Source organism: Fusarium keratoplasticum, chromosome 1 (genome assembly GCF_025433545.1).
Source record: "Fusarium keratoplasticum isolate Fu6.1 chromosome 1, whole genome shotgun sequence".
Lineage (NCBI taxonomy): Eukaryota > Fungi > Ascomycota > Sordariomycetes > Hypocreales > Nectriaceae > Fusarium > Fusarium keratoplasticum.
This window is the reverse complement of record NC_070529.1, coordinates 3,922,736-3,946,303: the sequence shown is the minus strand read 5'-3', so window position 1 is coordinate 3,946,303 and position 23,568 is coordinate 3,922,736. Positions and strand designations below refer to the sequence as shown.

Here is a 23,568-nt window from a genome sequence, read left to right as displayed (position 1 = left end):
TGCGTTGTGGTGTGTGATGTGTCCCTCGAGGGGATCTCTGGGCAAGACTCCTTTTCTCTGATGATGGAGATGAAAAGATGTCTGCGTGTGTGTAAGAAGAATCGATGCGAAGACGTTGTAGATATCTTGACTGTTGTTCAGTGTGTATGTGATCTGGTGCCGCAGAGTCGGATTGGAAGAGTTATGTCGGCAGCTCATGTTTGTTGTTGGCAAGGTAATGTCCTGCATCCGTGAGTTGAGCTAGACCGTCACAAGAGACCGCTCAGAAACAAGAGTTGAGAGCATCCTCGACATACTCGAGGCTGTCACCAGCGACCAGTTGTTCAACTGCCCATTCGAGCTCGTTGGGGGTGTGGTTCCCAAGGCCGAGGTGTCGCGCCTCATCCTGGACCGCCTCCACGAGTGCCTTCTCGCGGTAGAGAAGTTCGCGGTAGTGCTCGCGCTTTTCCACGCAGCGAGTCATGGCCTGGTCAACATCCGCTTCGAGGGTCTTGATGATCTGCGAGACCTTTCGATAAATTGCTCGACGCTGGCTGGCTGCCTTTGCCTCGTTCTGCTCCTCGAGCTGGCGGGCGAGAGCGCAGAAGCGTTCGAGCTGAGCGCCGCGGGCATCGATCCGTTCTCGTGCCTGATCGAGGTCGCGCTCAAGTCTGCTCTCCTCTTCATTTCTTGCCTTGAGAAAGAGTGCGAGCCTGCAATAATCGTCCACAGCCTCGTGGGGATGGCGGCCAGCAATGTGGCGGGCCTGGGGATGATAGAGTGCCTCCGCCAGTTCGTCCTGTGAGTCAAGACAGTTAGTTGGGATCCATCGTGGGGAGGGGGTTGAGGAAGACTTGCTCGGCTAAAATCCATGGGGCCATCCTCGTCGTGGTCAATGTTGTGAGTGTAACGAGCTTCCTGCTCAGGGTGTGGGTGTATGGGATCGTATGGAGCGTCGGTGGGCTTCGTGCCGGTATGACGGTCAAGATTGTCTTGGACCCACGAGTGGACAAAGGTAGAAGACTGATGGCCTGTCACCAGTTAGAAACATGTCACCACACTTGGCAAAATTGCTCTCACTCTCAGGAAGGCCGGACTGAGCGTTGATCTTGATGGAGGGGGTAACTTTGATGTTTTCACCCTTGGCGTCGGACGACTGTGTGCGCTTCAGAGCTTCGAGATGCCCCTTGAATCCCTGCAGCCGACGAGTTAGAAATCTATTCAAAAGGAGGGCTTGGGTTGGTTGCCAGGAAGCGTCTCTCACCTGTCGAACAGTGTCGGGGCCGATGTTGGGATCTCCCCAGTGAGTCGAGGCCTGCGCCCACGACTCAAGGGCCGCCATCTCCTCAGTGAATTGGGGTTGTTCAGGCTCAGAGCGAGAATCGGCGTCGTTAGGATCTGCAAGACGTTAGGCAATGTGCATGTGCTGTGCTGGGGCCAGGGCGAATACTCACCTAGTGTGTCGCAGAGATCAGAGGTGTGTGTTGAAGTACGTTCGAGTTGATCGTATTCGCCTTGGTACGCGGCGAGAATCATGTCACATTGGGCCAAGTTCTCGTGGATGGAGTCAATGCTCCCGGCGTCCATGGGCTCATGAGTAGACAGCTGATGGAATGGCTCTTCATCGGCATGAGGGTGGCTCATGGCATCCTCGTCAACATGAGTGTTGTTATTGGCATTCTGGTCATCTTCATGAGACTCAGCAATGCTGTTGTCAAGTGTTAGCTTCAAGTGATCCAAGTGAATGTCATCCAAGGGGGACTTACCTCTCAGGTGCGGGTCCAGGGACCTCGTCGTCGTGTTCATCGACAATGGGTGTGGTAGTGGCATTGTTGGCAGTGAGAAAGAATCGGCGGGTGCCGTGCTCAGTCTTTCGGATCTTCTTGGAAGATCCCGAGGCGGTTCGGTGCTTGCGACGAAGTTCCTTGATAGGGCGCAAGATCAAGTTGGTCTTGGTTCGACCCTCGATGACCTTTGACATAACTCGACTGATCTGAGTCATGGAAACTGGCTGGACGAAACGCGCGTCAAGGTTGGTGTCACGGCTTCCCATGTTGAGGTTGTGATTATCAGACGACTGCTGGACGTAGTCGCTGGGCTCATTGTCGTGAGCCTCAGTGTCGGAAATGATGTTCGCGACAGAAATCGGGGCATCATTGTTGGCGACATTCTCAGGAACTGTCGCGGCGGATTCAGTAACTTGGACGTCGGCGTTCTAAGCCTCAGTCTGCGCGGTCTGAGTGGCGTTCAAAGGAGCTGGAAGTTCTTTGTCAGTTGTTCCCATGAGCTCGTCGCAAGTGGAAACGGCCATCTCAGGGCTACACTCAGCCTCGGATTCCGGGGTCACAGGTTCTTCATAAACAGTGTGGTGAGTGTAACAGCTGATGAGCGAAGGAGATCGAGCCGGGTGGAAGCCCGCTGGGCGTCGGATCAGGACGGTGCCGTGATCAGAGATCGACCACTCATCAACCTCGTACGAAGCGTCGTATGAACCACTTGTGCAGCTATAATACTCACGAGAGCTGACAGTGGCATCGTACACTGCGTCCAGAGCCTGGTTGGTTCCGACGCTGAAGACCCTGGCATCTTCGTAGGGTTGCAGAACCAGCTCGAGGCCAGGAAGCTGGCCGGTAGAATCGCTCTTGGAAGTAGGATCCGAGCGCGACCGCTTGTGGAGCTTCCGGCCGGTCTTTGTGTCAAACAGAGTGTTCAACAGCGAGCGCTTTGCAGGCTTGGGAGAAATGGTGTCTTCAGAAGAGACCAAAGGCTCTGACTCTGTTGCAAAGGGGGTTAGGGGTGCAGAGGGGGATGAGAATGATGAAATGACTTACCATCAGGACGAGTCCAAGACTTACCCTTCGAGAGCGTAAATCGCTCTTATCATCTAGGTCAGCGTGCCATCAAAGCGATAAAATCGCGTGCGTCTGGGGTCAACACTTACTTCGCAGGTCAGCCTTGGCGGCCTTGAGGGTGTGAGACAGCATGTTGGTGTTGTCTTTGGGTTCAGGATAGCCTATAAACGCGTAAATGAGAAGATATATCTTGCGAAGGGTGATGGAGGGCTTCGAATGTTGATGACTTACGTGTATCGGATTGATGACCTCGAAAGAGGTCGGAAATCCGACTGCCTAGGGCAGAAGGAAACGATGCAGATGTCTGCATCGCCGCGATGGAGGATGAATGATAACTATCGGCTACGATTATGATGAAGTAGTGATGATAGAAGGAAGAGATGATAAAGGGCGGTTGGGTAGATGATGAAAAGTGATGCTTTGTTGATCAAGTCGTGTGGTGTTGATGCAAGAAAGCGTGGTGTTGAGGGAAGAAGATTGGGGGCCGCGGTTTGGAGGGGGGGTATAAATATTTTTAGTGGGACCCTCTGTGGCAGTTACTGATTGCAATGCATAGCTTGTTTTCCTTCGACGCGCGTTGCAGGCGCCGCGGGCGTGCTGGACGTGATGGACGTACTGGAAACTCAGGCATCTATGGGCGTTGCTCCCTCCTGCACCAATAGCCACACCCCGCAGCCAATCAACTGCACCCCCTCTATTTGACAACTCGTTCACTACGACGATGGTCTTTGCTACACAGTAGGCGTGCTAAGCGTGCTATATACTCAGGTGTCTATAGGGGGGGTTGCTCACTTCCCGGCACCACTCGCTAACCATGCGCCATAACCAATCAGCTGCACGCCCTCGATTTGACAACTTATTCACTGCTATTGTGTCCTTCGGCGGGCGTGCTGGACGTGAGAGAAACTCATGCGTCTATCTCGAGGGGTTGCTCGCTGCCGGGCACCACTACCCACACGCCACAGTCAACCAGCGGCGGCACACCCTCGAGTTGACAACTCGGTCACTGCAGCGATGGACCTTGCAGCGTAGTCGGCACCACGGCAACGTGCGGTTAGCACAGCTGCTTGAGCTTGTTGTCCTGTGTTGACCAGTTGCCCCTCACGCGTCGAAGGCTTCGACGGCCACAGAGCCACAGCTCTGCGCATGTCGCCGCTTTAGATGACTTGACTATGTACAAAAGTACTTTCATTGTTTCATAGATCCGAACCTTCTAATCAAAGGTATTAAGAATTTGTCGAGGAACAAGTGTGTTCGCCCAAAGTCGCCCTTTATGTTCACTCCGCCGAACACCACCATTTTCGACCACTTCACGACAATCCCCTCCGCAGCTTCATTGAGTCAATCATCTGCAATAACCCTCTTCATCTCAGCAACTGCACACAGGCATGTCAACATGTCGCGTCAAGCTGAGTTGGACAAGAGAGGACTGATCACTCAGGGGTCAACCAAGATATCAACCAACGACAACACCGAGTTAACAACCACCAAGGAACACGCACGATAATCATTCATCACGATTCAGATACCAAAATTCTAAAGAAACTTGTTTCATTACAATACATAGCCCGAGTCCTCGATGCCCTGGACTCCTTTTCCTTGTTGTCATTGTACAAATGCTGGTCACGTGCCATCTCTAGTCCTTATTGGCCAGGCAACTCGCAACACCCGCCTCCATCTAACTGGATAGATACTCTTAGACATCCTTGCGTCAATAAAGAAAAAAAAACCCGTCTAATTATCCCATTACTTCTTTCCCTTGCCTTTAGTTCCTGTAGCCTTGGCCTTGGCCCGGCCTCGCTTCGGCTTCTCCTCGTCATCGTCGTCGGCAGCCGCCTTGGTGGCCTTCTTGGTGGCCTTCTTGGCCTTGGGTTGTTTGATGTACTTGTCCTTCTTGAAATCAATCTCGTCATCATCCTCGTCAACCTCTGGTGCTTCAGCAATATCTGCGTCATCGTCCTCGACAGCCTCCTCCAGGTCAGGAACCTCCTTGGGCTGAGCCTTGGGTGCCACGACGTTGCTAGCCTTCATGAAAGGAACAGGATGGGACATTGCGTTGTAACTAAAGAGTCCATGTTAGTCGTGCGCTGATTAGTAGGTTATATATGTTTACTTACGTTCGAGTGAAAGCGGCCTTGGTCTTGGTCTCAATCTTGACTCGCTCCTCATCCATTGGACCCACGCCCAGCTCCTGAATCGCGTCAAAGTCTTCTCGGGTCAAGAAGTAGCTGTCCATGAGGTCGATAACTTCTCCAACGGCATCGTTGCCTTCATGCTGCAGTCGGTTGACAAGCTGATCCCAGAGAACGGGCAGGTATTGCTGGCGAATCTCATGGTGATCGCCCGAAGACCTGAGCCGCATGTGAGAATGAATTTCGCGGATGTATCTGCCCAGCTTTCCAGACTTGCTATTGTTGCCAAGCCAAGATGTGAAGTTGGAGCCCATCAGCTGACCCGCGATAAAGCTCGCTGGTCGAACTGTGCTGAAGACCGCGTGAGTCGGCATCAGACTCCAATGTTGTTGAGAGCCATGAATCATGCGGTCGACTAGATCTCCGTCGCTGATGCTCTCCGCGGCGTTATCAAAAAGCTCTAGAGCCTTGAGGTTGTACTCTCGTTGGGTGTATCCCTTTCCGTTGAGAGCCATGGGCTTTGTTCGAAGATAGTTCTCCTGAATCATGAGGAAGCTGAATTCGTGATCGTTGAAGTACAGCTCAATCTTGTCGTTGAGTGTCGACTTGCTCGCGGGCGCGAAGAGCCCACCGCCGAGCATCTTCTGGCAGATATCCCATGGCTTGAGGATGACATGCTTCTCCCAAGCCTTGGACATGGCCTTGCTCTGGTCGAAATCCATGCTGGTCTGATCCAGCTTCGCTGTCGAAATCATGTTGATGATCTGTCGGATGTCTTTGTTGCTGCCCTCAATAAGGGCATCCACCACAGCAGGGGGCAGCTTCAGGCCTTCTCGGTGGCAAATGGTCATGATGCGGGATCGGACTTGATCCACGGTCGGGCGGTTGAACCGAATATCAAAGGCCACATGATCAAAGGGCTTCATCTTTGGCAGCTTTCGCTCGTTGCAGATGAGAATCAAGGGAATCTCTGTCTTTTTGCAAAACTTGGCCAAAGCGCCAACACCACCACGATCACCCGCAGACATACCGTCCACCTCGTCCATGATGAGAACAATCTTCTTCTTGGTAGCGTCAACATCCTTGCCATCGCCAGCAAAGTAGCCAAGAAGTGACGTATTGTTCATGACATCACTGACTCCGGACTCGACGAGCTTCTTGCTGCGAGTGTCACTGGCGTTGCTCTCGAGGACATCGTATCCTTCGAGTTTGGCCGCCAGGTGCGCAGCTGTCGTCTTTCCAATTCCAGGAGGTCCAGAGATGATAATAGCACGCTCACCTCCCATTCCATCAGCGCCTCGTCGCTGGAAGTTGTACTTTTTAGACTTGGGCCAGTTCCTGAGCCAGTTCTGAATCTTCTCGACCTGGGCCTTGTTGCCACAGATGTGACTGAGTTGTGTTGGCGCGTACTTGGAAGTCAGCAGCTGCACAGGAGGAGCGGCTGCTGGTGCCTTTCCGGCTGCCGGTCCTCCAGCTGCTGCTGCTTTCTTTGCAGCCTTGGCTGCTTCGGCCTTTCGAGCCTTTTCCTCCGCCTCCATCTCTGCGACTTGCTTCTTCACCTTTTCCTCTTCGGCCTTCTTCTTTTCTTGGGCCTTCTGCGCTCCCTTGCCGCTTCCTCCGTATGCAGGAAGCTTGCGGATCAGGTCAAACAAGCCATTCTCATCAATCGTCTTGATGCCGTGGGACTTGATCTTTGCCAGTTTGCTGGGTCCGGCATCATCGCCAAGAACCACAAAGCTTGTCTTGCTGCTGGGCTGACCGACTACCTTGCCACCATACCTCTTGACCAACGCCTGGCCTTCGTCACGACCGATGGTCTGCAAAACACCAGTGAAAACAAAGCTCAGACCAGAGAGACACTCATCTTCGCCCTCGGGAAGCTCAACCCCTCCTTGCGTCGGTGGAGCAGCTGCATTGCCACCTCCAAATGCGTTCTTTCGCCAGTCAAACTTGGCATTAGGGTCCTTGGGTGGTGGTGTAGGGGCTCGGACAGTAGCAACGCTGTTGAGAATATCTTGAATCTCGGCGTCCTCAGGTTCATCCTTCTTCTTGGTTGTCCGAGGTGCTCGAGGCTTGGCAGGAGCTGCCTTCTTGCGTGGAATCTCATCCTCAGACTCATCAGAACCGTCGACAGGAGACTTTCTCTTCTTGCTTGCAGGTGCAGCCTTGGTCACCTTCACGTCGTTGTCCTTGGCTGCAGATGGACGCCCCCGTGTAGCTACCCGCTTGGGCCTGGGGAGCTCCTCCTCCTCCGATTCGTCCTCCTCATAGTCATCGTTCTTCCGCTTGCTGCGGCCCTTGGCATCGGCAGCAAAGATATCATCATCTTCTTCTTCGCCATCATCCATGTAAGCGTCGGCATCATCATCAACCGCATGGTGAGAGTAGGAGGTCGTTGTCTTTCGTTTAGCGGGAACTGTGCCGTTTTTGGCAGGTGCTGCAGACTTCGCGGTTGCAGGTTTGCCTCGAGGGCTCGCACGTATCGGGACGTCGGACTTGGCTGCAGGTTTTTTGGGAGTCGCCGAACTCGAAGGTTTGCTGCTCTTTGTTGATGCAAAGTAATCGTCGGCGGAGATAGCTACACCCTTTGGCTCATCCCTGAATTGGGTTAGAATAGAGGCAATTGGGGTTTTCAGAAGGAACAACGCACTGTGTCTTCTTCTTCGGTGCTGGCTTGGCTGGTTTCTTCACTCTAGTTCGGCGTCAGCAAACGTAGCGCAAGATAGCAGAAGTACATACTCAACGACTTCATCTTCTTCATCCTCGCTATCCTCAACGACTCGACGGCCCTCTATTTTTCGTCAGTATGATGGGAAAGGATAAAGAGTATTGGAACCTACTGGTGCGCTTGGTCTTGGCCGGTTCCTCAGACTTTTTGGCTGCAGGCTTTGGAGGTGCACCACCCTTTGGCGCAAAGAAGGACCGGATGTCAGAAGGCATTTTTGGCGATGATTATTTTGCCTCAATTCTGACGATATGGGGGCAACGGCCCTCACTTATACCATGCGCGAGTGTTGCCTGGTGGAAGTGGTTGTCCGACAATCTCAGGCAATCGAGGAGCAGCCTAGAAGTTCGAGTCTGGTGACGTGCACGTCCGCTCCTACCAAACGCGAAGCTGACGCGAGATCCGTGACTGCAGGCTAAAGTGGCCCTGCCATGTGGGCCTTGATTTTCAGGCCACAACTCCACCCCATCTTCGGCCGGGGAAGATTTTCTGGAGCTCGGTCATGCGAGGCAGCTTCAAGACGACAAGTCCGATCGCCGCCATGAAGCCCGCCAACACATCGGCATTGCTCAATGCCTTTCAGGGACTGAGGATATGCGCTTCCTCGCCCCTGCGACAACTCCGCGCCCCTCTCCAGCAGTCCTCGAAGACGCTTGATGCGGCCCGACGGCTCCAAAATGTCCGCGCCTTCTCGACGACTTCCTCCATGCTGGGCAGCTGGCTCGAGCCCAATCTGAACCGAAAGAAGAAGATGGCCAAGGGACGTCCCCGTGTGGCCACTGGAGGCTCGACAAAGGGAACGACTGTGATCTGGGGCGACTACGGTCTGCGAATGACGGACCACCACCGCAGAATCAGCGCAAAGCAATTGAAGATGGCCGAGGATACCATCAAGGTGCGACTTCGAGGACAGAAATACCGACTGTACAAGCGAAAGAACTGTAACGTTGGTGTCTACGTCAGCGGTAACGATGTGAGAATGGCTTTCCCAATGTTCGGCGGGACATGAGCTCATGGCTTTGCAGATGCGTATGGGTAAGGGTAAGGGTTCATTCGACCACTGGGCGACCAGAATGGCTGTGAGCCAGATTCTGTTCGAGATTCGAGGACGACTTCACGAGCAAGTTGTGAGGGATGCATTCCGTTTGGCTGGCAACAAGCTGCCAGGTAGGGCTCCAGATTTATATCAATTGGATCCAACTAACGGACTATAGGCCAATGGGAGTTTGTGAAGAAGGGCGAGGCCCCTATGGTTGGAATTACCAAGCTTGATGGCATAACTCTGGAGGAGCTGAAAAGGCCGAGACGGGAAATTGCCCCTGCTGAGCTGCTCAAGGCTTCTTCCCCAACGACTGAGACTCAGGTTGGAAGCACACCTGCAGCTTCTGGCTCCTCTTAGAGGAGAATTGACGAGACATAGACACTGTACAATAACGAAGTGTAAGGATGTTGATGTAAACCTGTATGAATACAATATTCAAGACTTGGTAACCCTGATTAAACGTAGAATTGGTTCTTGTCTCAGTATACCCTATATGATTTTCACCCCTTTTATCTCTACAAGTACTCTGTCAGGGTTGGTAGATGAATATTGCATAGGTCTCCATCCATTCTATCATGGCTTCCAGGTTCAGAGCCTCATAGCGCCGTTGCCTGCTGAACGGCTCCAGCCATGTAAGTCGGACGCACGGACCACCTGTGATTCCAGAGCCCATCCACTTTACGCGACGACGCGTCTTCCCGCAACCCAAAAAAGTTGTCTTTCCACGATTCTCAACACATCACCAAGCAGCTTCTACAATGGCTCTCATCGTCGACAAACACCGACCGCGGTCTCTGGACTCTCTCACATATCACCATGAGCTATCGAGTCGACTGCAATCTCTCGTGAGGAGCACACATAGAGTAAAGGGGATGATCACCACTAACCTCGAGTATCACAGGCCCAGAGCGGCGACTTTCCTCACCTCCTCGTCTACGGTCCCTCAGGCGCAGGAAAGAAGACTCGGATAGTAGCCACACTGAAGGAGCTTTACGGCCCAGGTGTGGAGAAGATCAAGATCGATGCCCGAGTATTCCAGACGACGAGCAATCGAAAGCTCGAGTTCAACATTGTCGCCTCCATTTACCACCTCGAGATCACGCCCTCCGACGTCGGTAACTACGACAGAGTAGTCGTTCAAGACTTGTTGAAGGAGGTGGCGCAAACACAACAGGTTGACCAGTCAGCGAAGCAGCGGTTCAAGGTCGTGGTCATCAACGAAGCAGACCACCTCACTCGAGACGCGCAGGCGGCTCTGCGACGAACAATGGAAAAGTACTCGCCAAACCTGCGGCTGATTCTCTTGGCGAACTCAACAGCCAACATCATTGCACCGATCCGCTCGAGAACCCTTCTAGTCAGGGTGGCGGCGCCGACCCACGAGGAAATCTGTGACGTGCTAGCCGTGTCGGCCAAGAAGGAGGGCTGGCCCGTCGTCAAAGGCCTGCACCAGCGAATAGCGGAGGAGAGCGGACGGAACCTGCGGCGAGCCCTCCTCATGTACGAGGCTGTACATGCCCAAAAGTAGGTTACCCCAACGGGTCTTTCGGCCGAGGCGTGCGAGCAGGGACTGACCCGAGGTACAGTGAGAAGGTTACAGACAGCACGCCCATCCCGCCGGCAGACTGGGAGGCCCTCATCGGACAGATTGCGAAGGAGATTTTGGAGGAGCACACACCAGCCAGGATCCTGCAGGTGCGGTCAAAGCTGTACGATCTTTTGACACACTGCATTCCCCCCACCACCATCCTCAAGACCCTGGCCTTCAAGCTGATTGCTCTTATCGACGACGGTTTGAAGGGCGAGGTGATTCAGTGGGCAGCTTTCTACGAGCATCGGATCAAGACGGGAACCAAGGTCATCTTTCATCTGGAGGCGTTTGTGGCAAAGTTCATGAGAATCGTGGAGATGTATCTGATGAGCATGGACATGTAAACATGGCAGAATGTGTGGTCGGCGTTCAGGGAGGTCTACGTAGCACAACTCCCGTGGCACGGGAGTTAACGGGAAACAACATCTAATTGTCCCCATATCGTTCACTGGCACCCCAGGCTCGTGGCCTCCTCGCGTGGCCTGCTCTCTGAGCCCCGCCTTGACATATGATAAAGAGAAAAAATCTTTCATAGCCAAGAGCTGAAGATGGGGAACCAAAGTTGACGAGGGGTCACCATTGAGGGGACCAGCCTGTCAACCAATACTTGTCTCAACCTGGTCCGTCGTGGAGCCCCGGAACTGAGGGGTTGACGAGGAGCGGGGAATGGGGAAATGGGGAAACGGAACCTTGTTTAGTTGCAAGAGCTTGCCCTGACTAGGACGCATGGAGAGACGGAAGTCTTGAGATTGGCCCTGGGAGGTTGGGTTCGTCCGGTCGTCTGGGAGGCATCGCATCTGTTGCTTACTGGCCGCCTCTCTACCAGGATGAACCGAGCGGTCGTTGAGTGTTAACATCCTACAGGACGCCCAGTCTCAGGCTTGTGTATCCAAGCCGGGGTTAACTTCCATCAAGGGCAACGGCGAATTCTTTTACACCCCGATGCCGAGGAGTTGCGAGAGGGAGAGTCAACTGCCCGAAGCGGAAACAAAATGAACGCTCCGGTTGATTTCGGTGCCAGAATCACAACGACCAATGATTCCCCAGGATGGAGAGCTCAAGGGAGTCCGTGGAGGGGCAATCTGAGGGGAAGGGTGTGGACAAGTCGACAAGGTGTGTGGGTTCGAGATGACGCAGAGAGGTGAGGAATAGCCGCGGATCTCGAGAGCTTCGGCTGGGTGAGAGGAGCAAATCAAAGCTGACCAAGACTAGGTGAATGGATGGGCGAGAGGGCATCCATCACATGCGGAAGGGAGAAGCAAGGACGGTGCCGACATTTCAAATGGACAAGTTCCGTTCGTTGTATCACTGATGAACATCTCGGTCGAGTCCCGAAGGTACGGCCAGACGGCAGCAATCATGTTCAAACGCCGTCACAGATGTGGCTTGGGCCGGCAACAAACGCCACAGTCATGATGCAGCTCCTGTGGCTTCGGTTCAAGAGCTGGGCTTTGGCCCGGCCGTTGGGGCAGGGATGGGCATGGAACAAGGGTCGACGGTCGACGGGCGGGTTGGGGATGGGCGCTCGGGCGGCGTGTGGAAGTGCCGATTCAGGATTAGCCACCACGAGGGGAGAGCCCAGCCCGAGCTAGCGGCGAGACGGATACGTCAACAACAGAGAGAGTCGCACACATTCGCTCTAATCTCGGTATTGGAGGGGGTTGAAGGGGGTGTGAAGCTTTGAACAAGAGAGTTGCCGTTTACTTGAAACGGACGGGAGTCTCGGGACTTGAGCGAAACGGCACGATGAGCGGCTGAAGGACAAGTACTCCGTAGTTGGTGGCTATATCCGGAAGACGACGAGGGAGATTCTCAGTACCGAAAGATGCCGCAGCAAGAGGAAATGGTTGAGCGCGACAGGCTTGAAGGATGGTGTTGAGATTGCAATCCTAATCTCGACCAGCACAAGCAATTCTCCCCGAAACAGTAACTGAGTGCCTCAGACATGGGCTGAGATAGATGTACCAGGTACCTAGCAATCTGCAGCGCTCTGGCGCAGCGCCGTCTCGAAAACGGAGCGAACTTTGTTGAGGAGCGTGGGAGGTGAAAATCGGAGGAGAATTAAGACCCTGACGGTCTAACCTCTGGGATGCTGCCGTGGAGGGGCATGCCGAGCTGGCCAATCAGGAGCCGCGAGGACTAACCCCGAAGATTTCGAATGCGGGGGGAAGTTATGAGGGGCAGCTGCTGCACCTGCCAACCTGCGCCATTGCACGGCCGGTGGGCATGCATCCCGTTTACCGGAAGTGGTTATAAGGCAGATGAGACGGCGGCAGGAACGAATACGCGCCTAAAACCTCAAGCGTCGAGCTGCGATGACAAACTCTTGCCATACTGGGGATATCTTCAATGATGCCTCAAAGGCGCGGACAACTCATCCAGCGACTTCGGATGCGGCGCTTAGACAAGTCAGTCTCTCTTCATGAGGGGCCGTTGCCGGCGTGCTCTCCTCCTGCATCGAGGAGACGCCTCGCATCCCTGAGACTCCACCGTCCGTCCCATGGATGTTAGAGCCGCGCCCTCCGCATACGGCCCAAGATGCTGGCCTCCAGCTCCAAAAAGGCTCCACTGATTACCACGGTCAATCACATAACACGTTTTTCTGGGTGGGAGATCCGGTTCCCGTTTCGGGCAAGGGACACCGCAGCTCCAGCTCGAGCCTCTTCCGCGTCCGGAGCCGTAACGGCTCCGTCATGACATCCTTTCCCCGGACCGTGTGTCTCTCGATCTGTTTCGCCTCCTCCCCTTGGCTGGGAACCGACAATTCTCCAGTCTTGGCCCTTCGAAGTGGCAATACCGAATTCCTTCGGGAGCCAATGTGCAGCATCAAGGCCCTGTCCTGGCTTGCAATGTCTGTCGTGGCCAGCAGGCATTCTCAATGGGGCCGGGAATGGAGCCAGGGACGAACCTGTAGTACCCAGTACTAAAAGTACCGCATGCAGGCCTGCCCATGGTGTAGCTGCACCATCAGCCACCGTGGGAGGTCTGCCGCACATAGCTCGGCATGGGGGCTCAAGGGTAGGGGATTTCAGGAGGAAGAGGGCAGAAAAAAAAGTCCATCATCCTGAAGGGGTACCGGGGGGTTAAGAAGATGGTCAAGATGGCTTCACAGCTTATCATCACCACAGCCTCGACAAAACCAGTGTCTAAAGTTTCTTCTTGATGAGCTAGGGCGCAAGGACCTCGGTTCCGCCAGGAACCCAAGCTCCAGTTTAAGTGACCACAGAGAGCTACGGTGTATCCAGTCGTGGATAATCCACCGTCAGCATCCCAAATCGCAAGACGGTGGTGGGTGGGTTTGGAAGCTGGCGCCCCGGTGTTCGGGACCCCACCACACCCAGCAAAAGTCGCGATGGAATTAGAGGCAGACGCGGCCGAGATTGATTGATGATTGCAGCTTGATGTGAATGAGCTTACAACATTAGATTAGTATAGAGAGCCCGTACAAGATCCCTCAGGGTATCCGCCACTTCAACGGAGGATGACGGCACGAAAGCAACGCTGCCATGGGGTGCTCGGGTCCGTAAACATCGATAGACGGTACGGAACCGGAAGAAGAATCAAAGGCAACCACCTCCAGCAGGCATGTACAGAGCAGGCATAGCCAGAACAGCCATCCGTCCATATCACACCTCGGGCGTAGGGCAACGGGCTACCTCCGTTGCGCCCTGGACAGACATGGTGGGATGGGCAGGGAGGGAGATACCGACCGTAGACGCCATGATGGCGGCGCATGACAGAAGCTCGACCTGGAATAGGGCCAGGACTGCCGGCTATGGGTGGCAGCGCACGGGCAGCCTTGCGACGATATTGGACGTCAAGTCACCCCTGTTGTGTTCTGGGGTTACCCAGCATTTGGATGCTAGCCAGATGCTGGAGTGAGTGCCGGACCCGAGCGTCTGTGTGTGGGAGCGGCGAATGGCTGTCTTGCCCGATGACGATGCATGGGGGGCAACCGTCAAGAGCCTGGCTAGGCAATGAATGACTCTGGTAGTCTGGCTGGCCGACGGGAGTTGGGTGCTGGGCTGGCTGTGGTTCTTCGGGACATGGCTCGGGGGAAAGGATCACGGCGGTGCTGCTACGGCTCTGGGCTGGCAATGGCCCCCCCGGTTCGCCGGCCGCCGCTCGCCGGTTGGTGCAGGTACCAGTGACAAGTTACCGGCCGGCCTGCCAATGGCGATGTACCCAAATTACCATAAAGAATCAATGGTCCCCCAGCTCCCCCGCAGACCGGACCTTCTCATCAAACCTCTCGCTCCATCTCAACTCAACTATTTCTCCCTCGTCCTCCCCTCCATCTTTGATCAACTTGGACTCTTCTCTTCATCCATCTCTTCTCTTCTCCCGACTCCAACTGCGCATCCTCGGCCTCTCCCCCGAAGAGCAACACCGAAAGCTGTCAGTTCTGACAAGCTCCACGGTCACGCTACCCCGCATCGACGTCGCATCCGCATACGCATCTGCCCGCGTCCCTCAACGAAAAAAAAAAATTCTTTTACAAACGTTCCCCAACCGTCACAATGGCAACCGTCGAGAACCCCCAGGTCCCCGTTGAGCCGGCTGTGGCTCCCGAGGTCCTCCCCAAGGAGACCGTCCCTGCTGCCGCTCCCGCTCCTGCAGCCAGCCAACCCGTCCCCGAGAAGACTCAAGAGGCTCCTGCCCAGGAGACCAAGGCCCCCGTGGTCGCTGAGGCCCACCTTGTCGACACCTACCGTAAGCTCGCGTGCCCGGCCGGGTTCGGCGCCCATTGGACTTGTTGCTAACGACTCGCATAGACCCCCCGCAGCGGATGTTTGCCAGTATGCATTACCAATTACCCCTTTTTCTTTTCCGTCGAGACGAGATTACCGCGGTACCCATTGGCCCTCGCTCGTCACGCCTGTTGTTGTTTTCTTTTCTTCTTTCGTCTTATTACGCTCCGTAGACTCGGCCCTTGCTAACCCCGTTACCCGACAGAGCACCCCCACAGGCCCCACCTTGCCAGTAAGTTAATCCCGGAATCCGCACCGGAGCCTCAACAGTCTCTGACCCACTCTCTAGACCTCGAGGAGTACAAGCGACTTTACAAGGAGTCCATTACCCAGCCCAACAAGTTCTGGGCTGAGCGCGCCCGTGAGCTCATCTCGTGGGACCGCGACTTCCAGACCACCCGCAGCGGCAGCCTCCAGAACGCCGACGTCTCGTGGTTCAACGAGGGTCGCCTCAACGCCTCTTACAACTGTGTCGACCGCCACGCCTTTGCTGATCCTGACCGTGTTGCCATCATCTACGAGGCCGACGACCCTAGCGAAGGCCGCAATGTCACCTACGGCGAGCTCCTCCGCGAGGTTTCCCGCACCGCCTGGGTCCTCAAGCAGATGGGCGTCCGCAAGGGCGACACTGTTGCCATCTACCTGCCCATGATTCCCGAGGCCATTGTCGCCCTCATGGCCTGTGTCCGTATCGGTGCTGTCCACTCCGTCATCTTTGCCGGTTTCTCTGCCGACTCTCTCCGCGACCGTGTTGTCGATGCCGGCTGCAAGGTTGTCATCACCACCGACGAGGGCAAGCGAGGTGGCAAGTTGATCGGCACCAAGAAGATTGTCGACGATGCCCTTAAGCAGTGCCCTGACGTCGAGCACGTCCTCGTCTACAAGCGCACTGGCTCCGAGATCCCCTGGACCGCCGGCCGTGACTTCTGGTGGCACGAGGAGGTTGAGAAGTGGCCCAACTACTTCCCTCCTGAGCCCATGGCTTCTGAGGACCCTCTCTTCCTCCTCTACACCTCTGGTTCCACTGGCAAGCCCAAGGGTGTTTTGCACACCACTGCCGGTTACCTGCTTGGCGCTGCCATGACCGGCAAGTACGTCTTCGATATCCACGAGGGCGACCGATACTTCTGCGGTGGTGATGTCGGTTGGATCACTGGCCACACCTATGTCGTCTACGCCCCTCTGATGCTCGGTGTCTCTACCGTTGTCTTCGAGGGTACTCCCGCCTTCCCCAACTTCTCCCGATACTGGGATATCATTGAGCGCCACAACGTCACCCAGTTCTACGTCGCCCCTACCGCCCTGCGGCTGCTCAAGCGTGCCGGTGACGAGCACGTCCGAGGCAGGTTCGCTCACCTCCGAGTTCTGGGCTCCGTCGGTGAGCCCATTGCTGCCGAGATCTGGAAGTGGTACTTTGAGGTTATCGGAAAGGAGGAGTGCCACATTGTCGACACCTACTGGCAGACCGAGTCCGGATCTCACACCCTCACCCCTCTTGCCGGTATCACTCCTACCAAGCCCGGCAGTTGCTCTCTGCCCTTCTTCGGCATCGAGCCCGCCCTCATCGACCCCGTGTCCGGTGAGGAGATCCACGGCAACGATGTCGAGGGTGTCCTGGCCTTCAAGCAGCCCTGGCCCAGCATGGCTCGCACCGTCTGGGGAGCCCACAAGCGATACAAGGAGACATACCTTGATGTCTACAAGGGCTACTACTTCACTGGTGACGGTGCCGCCCGTGACCACGAGGGCTTCTACTGGATCCGAGGACGTGTCGATGATGTCGTCAACGTCAGCGGTCACCGTCTGTCGACTGCCGAGATCGAGGCTGCCCTCCTCGAGCACCACGCCGTTGCCGATGCCGCCGTCGTTGGTATTGCCGACGAGCTCACCGGCCAGGCTGTCAACGCCTTTGTTGATCTCAAGGAGGACGTTGAGTCGACTGACGCTCTCCGCAAGGAGCTCATCATCCAGGTGCGAAAGAGCATCGGACCATTCGCCGCCCCCAAGGCGGTGTACATTGTCCCCGACATGCCCAAGACACGAAGTGGCAAGATTATGCGCCGTGTGTTGAGAAAGATTGTCGCGGGTGAGGAGGATCAGCTTGGTGATATCACTACTGTAAGTTGCCCTCAATATTGGAGAGTTGGAGGCACATTGACTAACATGATACGCAGCTGTCTGATCCCTCTGTTGTGGAGAAGATTATCAAGAGCGTGCATGAGGCCAAGCGCAAGTAGGCCCTCGTTGAATGATGAGATGAGTAAAGAGAAGGGATGAGATGGTGCATTTATCTAGTGGAGTTTATATACCATGGATACAAGGCAAACGGGATCTGGATGAGAGAGGTCGAGAAGCGACCCGGAATCAAACGGACGTCCCGTGCGGTGTTTTGGGGTTGATGCTGGGATACAATACAGCCACGACACTACCTGAAAGAGGATTTTCTCGATGGCTTGGGAACCGTTTTTATGAAGCTATTTTATGAGCATTGCGGTTTTGTTTTGTACACACAAGATTATTTCAGGAAGACAAAAAAGAAAGGTCTAGAAATGAGCCATATGAATCATGACTGAGGTGATGTGTTTATTTCATGCAGATGCAGATGCAGATCATGATCATTGGACCGAGATGAACAAAGAATGATTCAAAGAAAGCATTGGCTGGGACAACTGCCATGGGCGACTTTAACATTTTCTCACATCATGGCAAGGGACGCGTGTACTGTCATCGGAGGACGAGTGGGATAGTGGGATAACCACCAACTTGAGTTCGGAATTACTGCGCGATGTGCTTGTTTTTCTCGCTTTCAAGGACGGGTCATGTTTTTTCAAGGGTTCAGAACCGAAAAAAGCAGCAATTGACCGAAAAATCAAGGCTGGGGGGGATCATGTTCCACCAAGATGCGCCCAGAGCTGAATGGACTCGTCATGATTGCGGTCAAAGAATGGATCTCGAGTCAACGAGTGGAGGTAGGGGACGTCTTGGCTAACAAGATGATGGGTGCAGCCAAGAATGGGCACACCGACCGCCGAACATGCAATCTACCTGATTGAGGCTGTGTGCCGAGGGAGGAGATTTTTTGTCTGTCAGCTTACGGAGCGGCCAGTCGTGTGAAAAGAGAGCAGCAGGGATGAGAGAGATAAACCGTCGTAGCGGTAAAGACGAGATATCGTTGACATTGGATCCGTCGAGTTGAGGAGCACAAAAAGGTTGATGTGGGTGAATAGGCGCCGAGTAATATTAATAGCAGCTGGGCGCATGTAGGTAGGGTCTCCGTCTTCGTAACCGGCGTGGGCGGTTTCCGAGACGCTGCTGAAACTGGACCTGAGCTGAGCCTGAACGAATTGGTGAGGGGATGCTACTGGGTGATAAAGATAAACGTCCAGCTCATGCGGGTTCGTCAAATGCAAGAAACCTCGAGTCTGCGAGGCGAGTTGTCTGCATCCCCCATCTCCAACTCCATCGCCGTGTCAAGCTGATCTGAGAGGAGAGGCCGGGCGTCAAAAATAGAGAACCCAAGAAGCGGGCTGCGGGTTGCCATGTTTGGGGGCAAGCCGCGCGCGCGCGCGTGGGAATACGAGCCCTGGGTTGAAACAAGCCTGTGAGTGTTAGTGCTCGGCGCTGCACGCACGACGCACGGGGAGGTCGAGGCTCTCGGATACGTCGGCGCACGGAGGGAGGAGGGTCCGGCTTGTCATTGGAGGCCGCCTGCGAACTATGAAGGTGAACGAACAACAAAGGGTTCAGACAAAGATACAGGCAAGGGAGGGAGATGCAATGCAACTCGGGATAAAGGGGATGTTGATATTTACCAAGCTGCTGGAGAAAAGAAGCCATTCACGGCCAACATTCATGATCCTGACGGGTTCTGGCAAACCCGCCAAGGGGCTATGCTATGCGCTACTATGCGTGCAGAGGAGGTCAGAGGAGGGCACCGCGCGGCCTCTGTGCCTCTATTCGCTGGGGGCGGGGCTTGGTTGTCCCCCCAGCATCCACATCCCAAGCCCTTGGAAGTTCTTGGCATAGGTTGGATTCCATATTCTCTGGGGGTCATTCATGGCCATCACCGGGCTACGGCAGTCTTGACTGTGCTGTACCTTCTAGGGATAAGCCTTGGCCCTCCGCCACACTCTGATTTTCCCTCTGATCTCCCGTCATCCTGTCCTATCCCAACGCCTGCTGATCAATCTCGGTCAAATCAATAATCTTGTTTATTTTCTTCCCCTCTTCTTTATTGAGGCTTCTTCCCTCGATTTCTTAAGAGTCCCCTTTGTATCAGCCTCGTCTGGCAACTTCCGACCTTCAACAACAACGTCACATCTCCACTCCTCCCTCGTTCGTGTCGTTGCAACCCGTCCGACTTATTATTAGCGTCCCCCAGCTTCGGCCTGTCCGTCTCACCACGGCGAACGAAACGTCTCGATCATCCGTCTCACATTTATTGCTCCGACATCTGGCTTTCCCACATTACTCTACCGGACCATATTGCCTCTGGATGGCCTGTATGCTGTAGGACTGCTTCTACTTGGCGCGCTGCCTCTCCCTACACAGGACCTCTCACGGTCCGACGAATAAAGAAAAACATGGTATCAATAAGGTCACTTGCGACCGCCGTTGCCGGCGTCGCCCTCTTGATAGAGTCCTCGCTAGGTATGTCAACTCTCTCCGCGATGCCCTCTGCGGGCGTGCTGATGTCTTTGGCCTGCCAGCGTACTCGGTAAAGCGAAATGCCGTTAGCCAGGTGACCTTTGTCGCCGACGCCGTCATCAAGACGCCTTCCCACCGCGTCCACTCCGACTCCAAATTCGACCTTTACTTCTCGCTTCACAACGGACAGCAAAAGATCCGGCTCAAGCTCGAACCGAACCACGACATCCTGCATGATGACTTCTCCGTTACCTATCTGGACGCCGATGGCAAGGTCGAATCCGTCGAGCCCGTCAAGCGCAGCGACCACAGGGTGTTCAAGGGCGATACGTTTGTAGAGCGTGCTGGGAGAGAGGGATGGACCCAGGCTGGCTGGGCACGGATAACCATCTACCGCGACGGTGAGAAGCCCCTGTTCGAGGGCACTCTTGGACTCGACGGAACACACCACCATATTCAATTTGGCAGCCATTATGAAAAGGTTCGACATGAAGGCGACCCTGCGTTGCCCGCTTCGCAGAACAACGACGAGACCATGGTTGTCTGGCGAGACTCTGATATTATGTCCTACGACCCCAACGAGTTGAAGCGCGACGCCGCTTCGCATGCGCTCTGCGATTCGGACTCGCTGGGCTTCAACGGCGACTTTCACGACCTGCAGGACTATAACACATTTGCCTCTACCCCTGCCAAACATCTGTTTGGCCGACAATCCATCGACGGAGGATCGACGGGCAACGATGGCACTGGTGTGAACCTCATGGCGACCATCGGTTCTGTTGACGGTTGTCCCACTACCCGCAAGGTCGCTCTCTTGGGAATTGCTACCGACTGCGGCTACACGGCTGAATTCGACAACCAGACGGCACTGAGGGAGAACGTTATCAATATGGTTAACACAGCCTCGCGACTATATGAAAGCACATTTAGCATCTCACTCGGTCTCCGTAACCTCACCATCAGCAACAAGGGGTGCCCCTCTGCCCCCTCTGAAGCAGCTCCCTGGAACCAGAAGTGCTCGGATAGTGTCAACTTGGCCGCCCGACTCAACCTCTTCTCGGCATGGCGTGGTCAGTATCAGGATGGTAACGCCTATTGGACTCTGCTCAGCACCTGTCCCACTGAATCCGCCGTCGGTCTCGCGTGGTTGGGTCAGCTGTGCCGCTCCGGATCGTCGGACAACTCGGGTGGTAGCGGTTCAGGAAATGAGACGGTGGCTGGTGCCAACGTCGTGGTGAGAACATCATCGGAATGGCAGGTGTTTGCTCACGAGACGGGACACACGTTTGGCGCCGTTCACGACTGTACTTCGAGTGCATGCCCGGTCAAGTCGGACGTGCAATCATGCTGCCCGCTAAGCAAGAGCACGTGCGATGCCAATGAACAGTACATCATGAACCCCTCCAGCAAGGACAGCATCAAGGAGTTTTCGCCTTGCACTATCGGCAACATCTGCTCGGGCTTCAAGCGCAACGTCAAGACGGAGTGTCTGACTGACAACAAGGGCATCAAGACCATCACGGGCAGCCAGTGTGGTAACGGCATCGTCGAGGAGGGTGAGGACTGCGACTGCGGCGGAGACGCCAGTTGCAAAGACAACCCTTGCTGCGACGGATCCAAATGCAAGTTCAAGGGTGAGGCTGAATGTGACTACACCAACGAAGATTGTTGCACCAAGCAGTGCAAGTTTTCGTCTTCAGGAACAGTCTGTCGTGCCAGCACGGGAGCTTGTGACCCTGAGGAGAAGTGTACGGGCAAGGATGCCAACTGTCCCAAGGATGAGCACAAGGACGACGGTACTGACTGCGGCGACGGACTCAAGTGCGCGTCTGGACAGTGCACCTCCCGAGACCAGCAGTGCAGGACCATGTGGCAGAACAGCACGGATGAAGGCGAACAGATGAAGGCTTGCACATCGAGCTGTCTCTTGTCGTGCCAATATCCGGGAGAGTCTGTCTGCACGCAGAGGAACCAAAACTTCCTCGACGGCACGCCTTGCGCGGGCGGCGGCAAGTGTGACAACGGAGACTGCAAGGGCAGCTCGACATGGAAGGAGATTGTGGGCTGGTTCGAGGACAACAAGAACATCACGATCCCCGTGGGCTGCGTGATCGCCGGACTCCTCGCCATCGCCATCCTCAGCTGCTGCTACAGCTGCATCCGACGAAGAATCAGCCGGCGCAAGGCTCCCAAGCCCACAGAGATGCACGCCTGGCCTGCGTACTCTCGGGGCGCCAACCCGCACCCACAACCAAGTTACAACTACGCGCCTTTGGACAACCAGCAAAACTGGGGGAATAACCAGCAAAACTGGGGAAGGACGCGCAGTATGAGATACGCATAGACTGGGGACGTAAAGGGGGTATCGATTCTAGGATACAAAGCATTTTGACGGCGTTCTTTTAAGGAGTCTTTTTTTGGGCAACCAGCCATTATGTCTGCTTTTTTGGTTGAGGGCTGGTTGGGTCATACACTGTCAGCACAAGCATTGTTTTATCGTGTCAGCAACCTTTTGGAGGATAGCGAAGTCTTCAACATATGGGATGGGAGCTTGGATAAGCTCGTTAGACGTGTTGTTAAAGCCTTGTTTATACATACACACACACACACACACACACACACACACACACACATACATACAGACATGGCACTACATACCTAGGTTTTTGGAATATCTTTTCAACGATGGCTTTAGAAAAGGTGGATGGCAAATGTCGATATCGTTTTGAATCATAAACGTGTGTACCGCTGCTCTTGAAAATAAGGGCTCGTGAGAAAAAAGCATGACAACTCCATCGTGAATGCGTAAAAAGTCCTGTCTGTCTGAATTTTCATATCCGATCCAGAGCAAGAACCCCCTTCTTCCTATCGACCTCCCCGATCACCCGCATACTGCTGGCCCTTGGAGCTCCTCATCGGATGGATCGGTTGTCTGTCTCGATCTTCGTCGTAGCCGCATAGCTGCCGCAGCCAGCGGACGCGCTGGCCAGTGACGCTCTAAGACAACAGTTAGGTGAGAGGAAACATGAAGAGAGGAGATGCTCACGTCGCCGCTGGCTTGGGCGTGGGCTAGAAGGGCCTCTGGATTATCGAGGACGCTCAGAGCCTCTCCCCTGCGCTCCTTTTCCAAGTGAGATTCTTCATAGTGGCTAGTAGATAAAATCCCAGTCAGTCACTTTGCTACTACGAAATGGGAGCAACAGGAATTAGGAAGGGGAAAGAAAGACTTGCCGTCCTCCTATCTGCAGCGCGTCAGAGTCTTTCGTCTTGCTGGGCTCGGGCTGTTCTTCCTCCTTTGTGGGATCTTTGCCTCTGGCCTGGCGGTCGCGCATCTCGGCTGTCCACTCGGGGGAGTGTCTGCCGCGGTTGAGGCCGTGGAGCTGTGATGATGCCATCATGGCGGGGAGGGTTTCTGTGTTGAATGAGGCTTTGCCTTGAGAGAGAAAAATAAAAGTAATAGAAGAGAGGGTAATGATGATGTCTGTAAAGAATTGGCAAGTTCTTTCCTTTGTATCAAATGTTTCACGGTGTAATTGATTGATACTCTACACAAACAAACAACTCTTGACGATGCGACAACATGGGGATGTCTGTCTCTCCCCCTCTAGGTTCTTATCGAACATGGCATTATATGCAAACCCGGGGTTCCAATCCCATGCTTTTTGGCCCGCCGCCGCCGCAGCAGCGCCCCTCTAGAGTTGTTGAGCGGGGGCGTTTCCACCTCTAACCGCTGAGCGGGCATACCAGGTCGTTTACAATTGGACGCCTTTGAGGGGAAACTCGAAAGGGGCGGCGGGCATGTTCAAGACAAGGACGGACTCAAGGTACGTATTTAGACAAATACACACG

General features: G+C 54.7%; 7 protein-coding genes across 7 annotated transcripts; 4 read left to right on the top strand and 3 right to left on the bottom strand.

Moving 5' to 3' along the window:
• Positions 1 to 262: 262 nt before the first annotated feature.
• Positions 263 to 3,141, bottom strand: NCS57_00117900 (uncharacterized protein; the record flags this gene model as incomplete). The annotated part of the gene is made up of 9 exons (XM_053051250.1): positions 263 to 745; positions 793 to 1,010; positions 1,060 to 1,377; positions 1,434 to 1,687; positions 1,746 to 2,157; positions 2,302 to 2,754; positions 2,811 to 2,855; positions 2,921 to 2,992; positions 3,063 to 3,141. The coding sequence occupies 9 exons, from the start codon at positions 3,139 to 3,141 to the stop codon at positions 263 to 265; spliced, it is 2,334 nt and encodes a 777-aa protein (XP_052919765.1).
• Positions 3,142 to 4,577: 1,436 nt separating this feature from the next.
• Positions 4,578 to 7,903, bottom strand: NCS57_00117800 (Replication factor C subunit 1; the record flags this gene model as incomplete). The annotated part of the gene is made up of 5 exons (XM_053051249.1): positions 4,578 to 4,893; positions 4,949 to 7,561; positions 7,614 to 7,655; positions 7,703 to 7,754; positions 7,804 to 7,903. The coding sequence occupies 5 exons, from the start codon at positions 7,901 to 7,903 to the stop codon at positions 4,578 to 4,580; spliced, it is 3,123 nt and encodes a 1,040-aa protein (XP_052919764.1).
• A 326-nt stretch (positions 7,904 to 8,229) lies between these two features.
• Positions 8,230 to 9,087, top strand: NCS57_00117700 (Ribosomal-L16 domain-containing protein; the record flags this gene model as incomplete). Its single annotated transcript, XM_053051248.1, has 3 exons — positions 8,230 to 8,661; positions 8,714 to 8,855; positions 8,903 to 9,087. 3 exons carry the CDS (start codon positions 8,230 to 8,232, stop codon positions 9,085 to 9,087), a joined length of 759 nt encoding a protein of 252 aa, XP_052919763.1.
• Positions 9,088 to 9,461: 374 nt separating this feature from the next.
• NCS57_00117600 (uncharacterized protein) lies at positions 9,462 to 10,665 on the top strand (the record flags this gene model as incomplete). Its single annotated transcript, XM_053051247.1, has 3 exons — positions 9,462 to 9,575; positions 9,632 to 10,254; positions 10,317 to 10,665. Exons 1-3 carry the CDS (start codon positions 9,489 to 9,491, stop codon positions 10,663 to 10,665), a joined length of 1,059 nt encoding a protein of 352 aa, XP_052919762.1. The 5' UTR covers positions 9,462 to 9,488.
• Positions 10,666 to 14,841: 4,176 nt separating this feature from the next.
• NCS57_00117500 (Acetyl-coenzyme A synthetase) lies at positions 14,842 to 17,309 on the top strand (the record flags this gene model as incomplete). Its single annotated transcript, XM_053051246.1, has 5 exons — positions 14,842 to 15,034; positions 15,097 to 15,120; positions 15,278 to 15,304; positions 15,362 to 17,190; positions 17,247 to 17,309. 5 exons carry the CDS (start codon positions 14,842 to 14,844, stop codon positions 17,307 to 17,309), a joined length of 2,136 nt encoding a protein of 711 aa, XP_052919761.1.
• A 2,346-nt stretch (positions 17,310 to 19,655) lies between these two features.
• On the top strand, positions 19,656 to 22,063 carry NCS57_00117400 (uncharacterized protein; the record flags this gene model as incomplete). The annotated part of the gene is made up of 2 exons (XM_053051245.1): positions 19,656 to 19,722; positions 19,782 to 22,063. 2 exons carry the CDS (start codon positions 19,656 to 19,658, stop codon positions 22,061 to 22,063), a joined length of 2,349 nt encoding a protein of 782 aa, XP_052919760.1.
• A 521-nt stretch (positions 22,064 to 22,584) lies between these two features.
• Positions 22,585 to 23,117, bottom strand: NCS57_00117300 (uncharacterized protein; the record flags this gene model as incomplete). Its single annotated transcript, XM_053051244.1, has 3 exons — positions 22,585 to 22,716; positions 22,766 to 22,868; positions 22,951 to 23,117. 3 exons carry the CDS (start codon positions 23,115 to 23,117, stop codon positions 22,585 to 22,587), a joined length of 402 nt encoding a protein of 133 aa, XP_052919759.1.
• Between the last annotated feature and the right edge of the window lie 451 nt (positions 23,118 to 23,568).